This window comes from Phyllostomus hastatus, unplaced genomic scaffold (genome assembly GCF_019186645.2).
Source record: "Phyllostomus hastatus isolate PE091 unplaced genomic scaffold, TTU_PhHast_1.1 phas_scaffold_93, whole genome shotgun sequence".
Lineage (NCBI taxonomy): Eukaryota > Metazoa > Chordata > Mammalia > Chiroptera > Phyllostomidae > Phyllostomus > Phyllostomus hastatus.
The window spans coordinates 31,294,532-31,307,765 of NW_025334042.1; the positions used below are offsets into that span (position 1 = coordinate 31,294,532).

At 39.6% G+C, this 13,234-nt stretch overlaps 1 protein-coding gene across 2 annotated transcripts in view; it reads left to right on the forward strand.

Moving 5' to 3' along the window:
- The window catches only part of PKP2 (plakophilin 2), an 85,395-nt gene that overhangs the window by 45,379 nt on the left and 26,782 nt on the right, over positions 1–13,234 (forward strand). For both annotated transcript variants that reach the window (XM_045829687.1, XM_045829686.1), the window contains exon 6: positions 8,421–8,598. In XM_045829687.1, coding sequence (XP_045685643.1) covers positions 8,421–8,598 — 178 coding nt within the window. The remainder of the gene's footprint in view (positions 1–8,420; positions 8,599–13,234) is intronic.

Sequence of the window (13,234 nt, forward strand, 5' to 3'; positions counted from 1 at the left end):
ACCTGAACCCCTCAACATACCAGCTCCCTATCCCACCTAGCCCTCTGTCCACCCCCCCTCAAAAATAGAGAAAAGAGAGAGTGGATGAATGTGTTTTCCAGTTCTGTACTTTATATTTCTGTTCAAATACTGGTATGAACAAATAAATATCTTGTTTCTGCCTAATGGATTAAAAATATGAACTAATAAGATAGAATTAAAGCAACAATTTTAGTGATCCTTGAAGCACAGAGGGAGGCCTAGTTTCATTTAAATGAGTGATGAGTAGGATCTAGGAGAACATGGTTGGTTCATTGATGTTGGGGCCCACCCTCCCAGCCACCACCATCAGCTCTCTGCTGTAGCTCCCTGCACACATCACAGAGTGCAAGAAGCATTCCTGAACACACTCATCAGTAGTATTGCCTTGAGGAAACTATAAATAGCTTCAGTGTCCCAGGTGATACACATACCTTTTAAATCTTAAGTATAAGCGGCATTGTTCCCTCTTGGACCCCTCCCCCACATACAGCCCCACTACACAGTGACCTTGGTTGCCCTGCCCTGGCTATACCTAAGGCTCCACCCCTTACTACATAACAAGCGCCAAGACAAAAAATATGGGCCAAATGAAAGAACAGATCAAAACTTAAGAAAAAATAGAACTAAGTAATAAAGAGATAGCCAACCTATCAGATGCAGAGTTCAAAACACTGGTAATCAAGATGCTCACAGAATTCAACCAGAATAGAATGAAGAAACAATTTTAAAAAATGAGGAGAGGAACCTCCAGAACAACTTTAAAAGTTCCAACATCCATATCATAGGGGTACCTGAAGGAGAAGAGGAAGAGCAACAGATTGAAAACTCATTGGAAAAAATAATGAAGGAGAGCTTCCCCAATCTGGCAAAGGAAATAGACTTCCAGGAAGTCCAGGAAGCTCAGAGAGTCCCAAAGAAGTTGGACCCAAGGAAGCACACACCAAGACACATCATAATTACATTACCCAAGATGAAAGATAAGGAGAGAATCTAAAAAAGCAGCAAGAGAAAAGGAGAGGGTTACCTACAAGGCAGTTCCCATAGGAATCTCAGCTGATTTCTTGCCTGCAAGAACCCTGCAAGAAACCTTGCAGGCAAGAAGGGGCTGGAAAGAAGTATTCCAAGTCATGAAAGGCAAGGACCTACATCCAAGAATACTCCATCCAACAAAGCTATTTAGAATGGAAGGGCAGATAAAGTGCTTCCCAGGTAAGGTCAAGTTAAAGGAGTTCATCATCACTAAGCCCTTATTGTATGAAATGTTAAAGGGACTTATCTAAAATAAAGAAGATCAAAACTATGAGCAGTAAAATGCCAACAAACTCACAACTATCAACAACTGAAACTAAAAAAAAAAAAAAGATGAACTAAGCAAACAACTAGAACAGGAACAGAATCAAAGAAATGGAGTTCACATGGAGGGTTATCAGCGGGGAGGGGGAAAGGGAGAGACGGGGAGAAGGTACAGAGAACAAGAAGCATAAATGGTAGGTACAAAATAGACAAGGGAAGTATAAGAATAGCATAGGAAATGGAGAAGCCAAAGAACTTAATATGTGTGGCCCACAGACATGAACTAAGGGTGGAGGGGGATGATGGTGGGAGATGGGGTACAGGGTGAAGGGAGTAAAGGGGGAAAAATGGGACAACTGTAATAGCATAATTAATAAAATGTGTTTTAAAAATAATAAAATTTAAGTATAACAAAGCTTTAGGTTTTGAGATATTTTTAGGCATTATTGGATATTTAATCTCAATTTTACATATGAAAAAACTAAAACCCAAAGAAATGAACCCTTTTACTATATAAACTTTTTTAATGGTAATAGTTGACAGTGTTCTTATTTAAAAAAGAGGTACTTCACAAATATGATTTTTAATTGAATATCTTGTGCCATGCCATCCTCACTTTATTATGTAAGTTTTTTTTCCTGTAAAAACTTTATATCCTCTCATTTTTACCTTAAAATATAAGGTTTTTTTTATCTTGGTATAATTTAATTTTGTAAAACCATCCAAAGAAAGGTTAGTAGCATGTGACCCTTCTGCTAGCATGCTGTCATGTCCCACAGGATAGTTCCTTTCGTGTTTCTGAATTGTATTAAAATACCTGCAGAAATGAAAAGGCATCTCACTCATTCATTCACTCAGCTGGCATTTCCAGGGCAGCCTGCAAGTGCCATGCAGTGAAAATCACAGTCCAGAGAGGTCGTGGATTTTATTTTCCAGCTACCAAACCATCAACAATTATGTAATGGTTGACATTTTTAAAAAAGACACCTTACATTTAGATTAGAACCTAACATTTTCTTCATTAAAATATAGTAATGAACCACTAGAGAGAATCAGATTGTGTTTTACAGTCAAAAAAGACTTCATATAGGAGGTGTGTTTCATTGTGGACCTTAAGAGAGGGATAGGCTTTGGACTGGTGTCTATAAAGAAGAATGAAGTTATCCCCAGCAAAGTGAACATCACTACTGGCAGAGCAAAGAAGCAGAAGGAAGCCACTTATCACTTAGAGGAAGCTTGGAGAAGGGCGATTGAGGCTAAGGTACTGTGGTTCCTGGAAAGTTTGGGAGGTTGTATGAGGTGGTATGGGTGTGTGTCAAGGAAGTAATCCATTGAACCAGGCTTCCTCTTCTTTTGTGTAAGCAATAGGAAGCAGGTCAGAGAACATTGTGTGGCATCGATGCCATAGAGACCACTAAATGGAGGTTAATTGTTCAAGGCCCCGGATTTCTAGTACAAAACAAACATTCCTACCAGAGGGTGTTCAATACATGTTAACTGATTTGACTTGATACTTGAATGTTGGATACAAATTCTTATAAATAACTTCCTTTAGCTCTATTAATAGAAAAGTTAAGTAAGTGCTTTCCTGGCCTTAAAAATAAGTTGTTGACTTAAATAGACATATTTATATCTTTGTTTAGAAATACAAAATGAGTAATCATATATGTGAATCTCTCCTTGTCTATTTCATAAACATCTTTTTATGGAGCCCCTTTTATGTGCTAGCCACTAAGCGTGGGCTTTTCATTTTTCATCTCGGTTCCTCCTGCCAGCTCCAAAAGGCTTTATTGACGATTTGTATATTGATCAATGTGAGGTATGGGGCAGGGAGTGAATTGTCCAAGGTTACTTACACAGCTAGGAAAGAATAAAGCCAAGATTTCAACTAGTTTTATCTGAGTGTTTTGCTGTATCAAAGTGGCTCCCACCTACATCTTGGGGCCAGGGGACCTTGATGTTTTTACTCATATTTGGGAAGGGGCTTGTCTTTGAGCATCTCAGAGCGGAGAGCCCTCTCTCACTTCTCTTTGACCCTCCCTCTCTCCTTGTTACTGTCTGGGTTTGGCCCTCTTCCTCTCTCTGGTCTGCTCTTGCCCTAGCTTCGTACCTAGCCCATGTGATTCAGTATCGCACATGCCCAGTCGGTCCACTACTCCACTAGTGATTTCTTTCCAAAAAGGAAATACTGTCTCTTTAAGGCCCCCATTACTTGTAAGATAAAGTCTGCTCTGTAGATGTGGGCCTGGTGACCACGGGCAGCAGGGTCTCCTCTCCTACGCTTCCATCCCAACTTCTAAAGTCCTAAAGGATCTGCTGGTCTGTTCATGTTTCCTTTCTGTCTCGGTATCTGTGCCACTGTTGTCTTGGACTGGAGTCCTCTTCCACACCTAGAGAACCTTCTCATTCTTCCATAGCTGTCTCAAATATCACTTTTCTCAAGTGTTTTCAAATGCCATCCCTCTAGTCTTTACTTTCAGCCCGTCCCCGCAGTTTTGAAGGGACTTCTCTGAACTACCTTTGCATCCTTTAATAATAGGTTGCCATGTATTTCATGCCTGTCTGTTTATTGCAGTAACAACTGTGGTACTCATGTAAGTTTCTGAACAACTGTGGATGTCTGACCAAGTATAAAAAAAAGAGACTTGTGGCCCGGAAATATTTAGATTATACACAAATAAGAGAATTGGATGTGTTTTCAGATAAGACCTTGATTTTTCTGCCCAAGTTATTAAAAGAACTGTGTGTGTGTGTGCGCGCGCGCACCTAAATTTAGGATCAGAGCTTTGTTTGTTGAAAAAAATGTCAAAACACTGATCTTTCTGGCATTTTCTGATTTTCTGTACCAGCCTAAGAGGGAAGGTCTTCCCTCTTTCAATGAAAAGGCTTCAGAATCAAAGCTTTCTCCCTCATCAGACTGTTCCTGCTCCCTTACCAGTGAGTGTGGTAGTGCACTGTGGAATGGGAACAGTGCGTACTAGTCTCAGAGATTCATCTTCAAGGTCACTGAGTAATGGGCCCTGGCTGTAGTGTGCAGGGTCTACCTTGGATAAAAACAGGTAATAAGAATGAAGCAGTAGATTCTTGTCCCTCTTCTGCATATCACAGAGGAAGAGTCAGGGGATGACTACCAGTGAAATTTGTTGCAAATTCATATTAACCTTTGCATAGTGTATGAAAATATTCCTTATGTACTTTCTTTAAATAACTTTATACTGTGCTTTCTGTATTTGTAATGTACACAAGGTACTCTGGGTTTATTTATAACTTGGAATAAATAACCTTTGTGATATGTGGTATTCCAGGTAACATTTATAAAATGTAGGTGAAAGGAGGAGTATATTCATGCAAAGGAGATTGTTAAAAAAATCCTCATGCTTCATGATCACTTTGGAAAACAAGGTTAAAACCCCAGTTTTCTTTCTCCTCTGCCTGCTCCCCCTTCTCCTGTACTAAAAATGAGGACTCATTTAATTATCAAATTTGCACATTTTGCTATCTAAGTGTCATGCAGACTTAGTTAAATAACTATACTTCCGGTCCTTGAGGGCAACATATTAACTAAAATGGGTTTTAATATCTGTAAGATCCCTTTACTAGTTAGGTAGCTATTTTTTTGCAAATAGCACAGTTGGTGATAAATTTCTGGATAATTCAGTTGCCATTATTGCTAATTATTCAAAGTATATCTCTTGCTAGAATCCAGTTCCTTCTCCTTTGGCTAAAGTGAGAGCTTAGTGATAGAAAAAATTGCAGGCAGAGCAGCGGCAACAGAGAACCATAATTGAAATTTAGGCACTGTGAATAAATTGGCCAGAAGTTAAAGGTGAAACAAATGAAAACCTAAACTCTAAATATTATATCAGGGATTCTAGAATCAGATCCTTGAAAGGGACATCTACTCAGGGTCAGATAGTCCCATTAGTTTTGCAGTACCAGAAATAGGAATCTTTTTTTTTAGTTGATTTTTATTTTTGAGAGGGACAGAGGAAGGGAGGGGAGAGAGAGAGAGAGAGAGAGAGAGAGAGAGAGAGAGAGAGAGAGAGAGAGAGAGAAACATTGATCTGTTGATCCACTCATTTATGCATTCATTGGTTGAGTCTTGCATATGACCTGGCCAGGGATCAAACCCACAACCTCAGTGCATCAGGATGATGCTCTAACCAACTGAGCTACCTGGCCAGGGTGGAAATCACTTTTAAAACATGAATTTCTGGAATTCATCCTGAGGTACTGGCTAAGTCACTGTGGAGTATGGCCCAGGAATATGTATGCAATTCTGAATTGCCAGTGGCTAATTTTATTTGGAAACTGCTAGTCTAGTCTAAAATTCTGGTTTCGGAATAAAACCTTCTTATCAATATTTTGGTAAAAGATGGGCTCATTTTTATCAGCTCCAGTGATAGAGCTGGGTCTTACAAGTAGACCTTTTCTGTTTTCTTCAGTGCTGTCGTAGAAGTTTATATGTGCAGTGAGCCAAAATCTCCTTCCTGAAAATTTCCACTCATTGTTTCTGGTTTCACTTCCTATAGCCACAGAAAATGATATCTGGTTGTTAAATTTGCATTTCTTTAGTTAGTGGAGAACATGCTTTCCTACATATATTAGACTCAAATATCTTTTGGCTTTGAGATAATTTTTCTACTAGTCATTGAATTTTTAATAATTTATAAGGATTCTGTGTATTAAGAGTATTAACTTTCTTATATTGTCATACATTTTTCCCCATTTGTATTTGGTCATTCATTGATGTTGTGTGTACATGTGTGAGGGTGTGTGTGTAAGTGTGTATAATCTTGACTTTCTAGTGAACATTTAAGCTCCTCCCTAGCTTGTGCCACACAGAAATTTGGCAGGTATGCTGTTTCTATATAACATCCTACGTTAAAGATTCAAAAATTATATATACTAAAACACTGCCAACCATAGAAATAATGTAGAAATAATCATTGCATGTCAAGCTGTAAATAAAGAACATTGACTATTGAAAGGAAATTCCAGTCCCTTTGTTCAAATTAATCTCCTCTGGTTTTTATTGTAAGGTGTACTTTTCCTTTGAGAGCCCTGTGTGGTCTTTTATAACAGGGAAGTGTCATTATGCTTCACACTTTTAAGCCCCTGGCAGGCAGAGACTCTTTTCTTATTGAATTTATTGGAGTGACATTGGTTAATAAAATTATACAGGTTTCAGGTGTACAATTCTGCAACACATCATCTATACACTGTATTGTGTGTTCACCACCCCAAGCCAAGTCTCCTTCCGACACCACAGGCAGAGTCTCTTAATTTGTTTGCTTATGTAGAACAGGAAGCTATTTTCCCTTTTCTCTCTTTTCTTTCTAACTTTCTTTTGTATCTTAGTAACCAGAACTCCACCTCAGATCTGCTTTTAATTGTTTTCAACCACCTTAGGAGTTTTATTCTGTCTCTCCCTGTTCCGGGGCCTTTGAGGTGAAGTGGGTGGAATGAAGTCATTGTGTTGCAAAACTGTGGCTGAGGGACACTGCTGATGACTAACCCAAATGCTAGCTTGGTCAGGAAAAGACTTCCTCATGAGCCAGAATTCCGGTCCCTACAAGACACGAGACCCAGTGTCTCGGTGGCTAATGTAAGTTAAGTGTAGGCTGCGGTGGAAATTTGGTTTTAAAATTAGTTATTTGTACACAGCCAAAGTAAACTGTTTAAGCACAAAAGACTGCATTAGGCTTGGCATGTTCTAATTGATGGGCCAAATACAAGTATGGTTGAATAGCTACCACGCTTTAACTGTATTATTTCGTTAATTAAAGTTAGGGGAGATGATATCACCACATAATTCAGCCAAGATCTCTATGTTTGCTTTTTCTTCATAAAGGAGACCGTCCTGCATACCTGTGCTTCCTCTTTCCGCTACACAGACAAAGCAGTAAAGTTAGCAAGCAGGAGGTATTGACTGGTGGTGGGAGAGTGAATAGGAAGAAAATGAAGATCCCTTCTTTCTGTTCCCTCTCTGTTCTCTCTCCTTTCCTAGATGCTAACGAGTTAGAGAAACTCACTGAGGAATGAAGGATGGCCAAGCAGCTTTATGCTGCTGAGTCACTGGAATGAATAGCAAGCAATAGGTGTGTAGTCCTTCCACTGAAGCAGAAGTATTTGAACGAAAAATTTGTAAGAGTAACAAATCCTAAATGTACTCGTGTATACCATTTTGTATTTTTTTCTCGGTACCCAGCTTCGGCCTGTCTCACAGATGACCTGGAAAGTGTGCAGTATCCTGTTATCTTAATTTTTTCCTGAGCTGGCTTATATACCCTTTCTCTCTAGTGGGGGTGGGTGGGGGCAGAGTTCAAAAGGCAAAGGAAAGTTAAGTGAGCAGATGTGGTTCCAGCTTTAGACCAATCTTAGGCCATGCAAATTGGCAGATAGATAAAATACTTTGTCTCTCCTTTAGTGCTGAACTATGAGAAATGCATGAGGTAACCAGCATACATTCCACGAGGACATTAAATCTATCACTCGGTAGGAGTCAATAAGTAGTCATTGGTGATGTTAATCAGCCTGCTGTTGACAGGAAAAGCACAGTTGGAGGCTTGCTGCAAGCCCTTCCTGCCATTATTAGGAGGCAAATGTCAAGTGGAAGTTGCAGGTAGTCGGGAGCAGGAGGCAGAGGGAGGTGCATTTTTTTTTCATGCATCTAAGTGGGCAAAAAAATAAGACCCTTCAAAAAAGTTGAAGTCTTAGTTACAACAGGGTCATTTCAAGCCTCCCAGCTGGTGAGCTCAAAAATGGTTCTCTCAGTGCTCAGCTTTATGGCGGGGGCTTAAGAGAAACAGCAATAAATGTCTAAGGGTTTCTGGCTTTCATTGACATTCCTGATGAATTTAAACCTGCATAGTTTTTATATGGTAGTCTCTCTTCCCCTCCCCCTTATCTATTTTTTACTTGCTCTTATGGATCAGCTTCCATTGCCATCTAATTAGCTATAAAGAAGCTTTTTCTATTGGAAAAGGGGCTGCCTCCCCAGCCCACCTTTTTTTTTTTTAATAACTAGCCACAGCCCTGGCTGTGACAGCCTTGACCGGCCATTGCAGCAGTCCTCTGACCCACCGGTACTGTTTTAATTCCAGGTTTGCTGTGGAACTTGTCCTCCAGTGACAAACTCAAGAATCTCATGATAACAGAAGCCTTGCTTATCCTGACTGAAAACATCATCATCCCCTATTCGGGGTGGCCAGAGGGAGACTACCCCAAAGCAAACGGTGTGCTGGATTTTGACATATTCTACAATGTCACGGGATGCCTAAGGTAATTGCACACTGCACTCCGCCCCCTCAATACTGCATTCATGTCTGTCTAAAACTGCACCTCATTGTCTTGAGTTGTTGTGGAAATTATAAACATCCTTCTAACTACTAGAACCATGATGTAGAAATAATGACAAAGGTTCAAGTATCAATAGAGTATTGTTTCCAGACATGATTGATTTTAGAAGCTACCCATAATAGAGAGAAGGTGTCCACTGCAGCGGAGAACCCAAATAATCTGATCTCAACACCTAGGAGTCCATGTGGACTGGCCTCCCTCCTCTCACAGGGGTTATGCTTCATGCTATTTTTAACTTACAAAAATCTAATTTAATGATGAGGTTTAAAAAATTTCTTGAACCAGTGTTTTTATTATTTTCATTTTTTTATTGAGGGATAATTGGCATACATTGATTTTGGGTGTGTACCGTAGTGATTCGTGACTGTGTATACTGTGAAATGATCACCACAATAAGTCTAGTTAGCATCCATCGCCATACATGGTTAACAAATGTTTTTTGTTGGGATGAGAACTTTGAAGATTTACTCACAGTTACAACTATAGTTGCCATGCTGTACATTACATCCCCTGAACTTATTTCTTTTATAACTTGAAGTTCATATCTGCATCTTTTGACTCTCTTCAACAACTCTGTCAACACCCTGCCCCGCCCCCATCCCCACAACCCTCCTCTCACGTCTGCCAATCACCAGTCTGTTCTGTGTATCTACGATTTTGGTTTGTTTGGTGTTTTAGATTCTATGAGATCATACGATGTTTGCCTTCCTCTGCTTGACTTATTTCACTTAGCACAGTGCCCTCAAGGTCCATCCATGTTGTCACAAAAGGCAGAATTTTCTTTTATCTTTTTATGACTGAGTAATATTCCATTGTGCACATGTATACCACATTTTCTTTATCCATTTATCCATCGGTGGACACTTAGGTTGTTTCTGTAGCTTGACCATTGTGAATAATGCTGCAATGAACATGGGGTTCATCTATTTTTTGAGTGTTTTCATTTTCTTCAGATAAATACCCAGAAGTGGAATTGCTGCATCATATGGTAGTTCTAAGTTTAATGATCTGAGGAACCTCCATACCATTTGCTATAGTGGCTGCCCCAGCTTCATTTCTGCCAACAGTGCACAAGGGTTCCCTTTTCTCCACATCCTTGTAACACTTACCTGTTCACGTTTTGATGACAGCCATTCTAACAAGTGTGAAGTGATACCTCATTGTGGTTTCGATGTCCATTTCCCTGATTAGTGATGTTGAGCATCTTTTCATGTACGTGTTGGCCATCTGTATGTCTTTGGGAAAATGTCCATTGTGATTTTCTGTCCCTTTTTTAATTGGATTATTTGTTTTTTGCTATTGATATCTTATATTTTATATGTTAACCCTTTATCAGATATACAATTTGCAAATTTTTCTTCCATTCAGTAAATTGCCTTTTCATTTTCTTGATGGTTTCCCTTGCTGTGCAGAAGTTTTTTAATTTGATGTAGTTTCCCTTGTTTGTATTTTGTTGTTGTTGCCTTTAATTTTTTAAAAGACTTTATTTATTTATTTTTAGAGAGAGAAGGGAGGGAGGGAGGGAGAGAGAGAAACACCAATGTGCGGCTGCTGGGGGTCACAGCCTGCAACCCAGGCATGTACCCTGACTGGGAATCAAACCTGCGACACTTTGGTTCGCAGCCCACGCTCAATCCACTGAGCTACGCCAGCCAGGGCTTGTTGTCTTTAATTTTGATGTCAAATCTAAAAAATCATCTCCAAGACCAATCAGTGTCAGAGAGCTTACTGCCTGTATTTTCTTCTAGGAGTTTTGTCATTGTAAGTCTTTAAATCACTTTGAATTCATTTTTGCATATGGTGTAAAATGTTGGTCACTTTTGTTCTTCTGTATGTGGTTGACCACTTTTCCCAGCACTGCCTATTGAAGAGACTTTTCTTTCCCCATTGTGTATGTTTGACTCCTTGTTGTAAATTAATTGACCGTATATTGGTGGTTTTATTTCTAGGTTCTCTATTCTGTTCTATTTATCTTTGTGTCTGGTTTTATGCCAATACCCATACTTCTTTAAAAAATATCATACTGTTTTAATTAAGATAACTTTATTATATGGTTTGAAATCAGAAAGCATGATGCCTACAGTTGTTCTTTCTTAAGACCGCTTTGGCTGTTTGGGGTCTTTTGTAGTTCCATACAAATTACAAAAATTTTTTTTCCTGTGAAAAATGCAATTGGAATTTTTTTTAAGATTTTATTTACTTTTAAAGAGAGGGGAAAGGAGGGAAAAAGAGAGAGAGAAACATCAATGTGAGAGAGAAACATCCATCAGTTGCCTCTCATACACACCCCCAACTGGAGACAAACCCGCAACCTAGGCATGTTCCCTGACTGGGAATTGAACCAGCAACCTTTTACTTTGCAGGACAATGCCCAACCAACTGATCCATTGGAATTTTGATACGGATTGCATTGAACCTATAGATTGCTTTAGGTAGTGTGGACTGTTTAACAGTATTAGTTGTTCCAATCCACAAGTGTAGAATACCTTTCCATTTATGTGTCTCTTATTCAATGCCTTATAGCTTTCACTTCTTCATTTAAATTTATTCCTGTGTGTTTTTAAATAGCTATAAAGCAACATTGCCTAAAGTGACAGAATGTCTTGCCATAAAAATAGCTACAAAGAAGTGAGTTTAATCAGCATTTCTAAATATTAGGATGAAAAATGCTTGAAATGTTTTTATTTTCCCTTGGGCTGTCAGATACCAACTAAATCAAGAAGAAACAGAAACACACATAGAAGGAAGAAAAAAATGATAGTCTTAACTTCTCTAGGATCATATGTATCAAGCTTTCTCATAATTGAAAATAATCACTGCCCTTTATGTCCAAGGACTAAAAGAAATCAGAGGATATAATCAAAATTGGGCAGCTCTAAAGAAGTCAAGTTGTATTTTGCCTTTTGATCTTTTTTTCTAGTTACAGTTTTTCTTTTCTTTCTTTTTTGCTTGAGGGAACCTGGGTGTTAACTGAGGGAATTTATTATGGTAAGATGTTGCTCTTATTTCCAGCCACACAGTAGTGCACATCAGATGCACTTTTGTATAATACATTATGTTAGCTTCTGAGAGTTTCACAAAGATAAATTAGAAAGTCCTCAGGAACTTGTATCTAGCGGGGGATGCTGATGAGACAGCGATCTGGAATATTGCTGCAGCGGAACGTGTTAGAGCTCTGGTTTTCAGAGGGGGGGCCCCAGGGCAGCAGCATCGGAGTCACCACATTTTTAATTCTTGGGTGAATTCCAAGCCCAGAGCTACTGAATCAGAAGCTTTCGGGGTGAGGCCCAGCAGTCCACTGCTATGCTAACAAGCCCCCAGGTGATTCTGATGTACTGCTGCTGTCTAAGGTCCAAGCGCAGTGCTGCAGGAATGCAGGACAGAGGGCCATTCATGCCCTCCAAGTGAGATAAGAAGACACTGAAGAAGAGGCGCCAGGTGAGCCGGGCCTTGGTGGACTATTGAAATAGTCACAAATTCTCTAAGGAGAAGGGCTGAATTCTTGAACGGCGAAAGAGGTGCCTAAATGGTCTCCCTCGAATTCATCTTCTGTACAGTCCATGGGAACTGCTCTTTTAATGCATTTTTGAGCTTTTCAAAAATTTTAAAACATTTTACATTTTAAAAGTTCTCTGTAGCTTCTATTGCTTTACTGTATACAGCAGAGTTCTTACTGTGGCAGGTGTACCAGTCAGGGTTACTTCAGTAGAAAATGGCAGGTGTTCAACCCAAACTCACTAGTGCCAAGTTGGGATTTTTTTTTAAGATTTCATTTATTTATTTTTAGAGAGGGAAGGGGGGGAGAGAGAGAGAGAGAGAGAGAGAGAGAGAGAGAGGGAGAGAGAGAGAGGGAGAGAGGGAGAGAGAGAGAGAAACATCAATGTGCAGTTGCTGGGGGTCATGGCCTGCAACCCGGGCATGTGCCCTGACTGGGAATTGAACCTGCAACGCTTTGGTTCGCAGTCCGAGCTCAATCCACTGAGTTACGCCAGCCAGGGTGGGATTTTTTTTAATCTCATCTTTGTTTACAGTTCTTCTGCACGTTATGCTCATTCTTGACAAAGGCAGACAAGCATTTACAGTTTTAAAATCTTTAATCTGTAACCCCTAGCAGAGTTTCTGGCACATAGTATGCAAGTATAAAGTATATGAAGGAAAAGAATAAATGAATGAGTGAGCAAATGGAGATATGTATGACAAATTAGGTGAATGATCAAGTCTGGCAAGAGTATCAAATTTGTGATGTACAGAAATCAAACGGAAGTTGGAAACACAGGCCGAGACCAGACTGTGAAGGCCCTCAAGGTCATGTTAAGGAGTTCATTATGGTCTCCTGTAAGCAATATTAGCTAGTGTGGGGAGGATAGGAATATAATAAGTTCAAGGTGAAGACAAATAATTATATCAACAGGAAAGGTATATTGAGAAGGTAAAAATCTGTTCTTAACTCCACACGTGTGACATCATGTTGGCAGCTCGAAATCAGCCATGGTAGAGCATTTATACCACAGAAATTGGCAAACACTCTAAATCAGAAGTGTCCCTGCTTCCCTGCCCC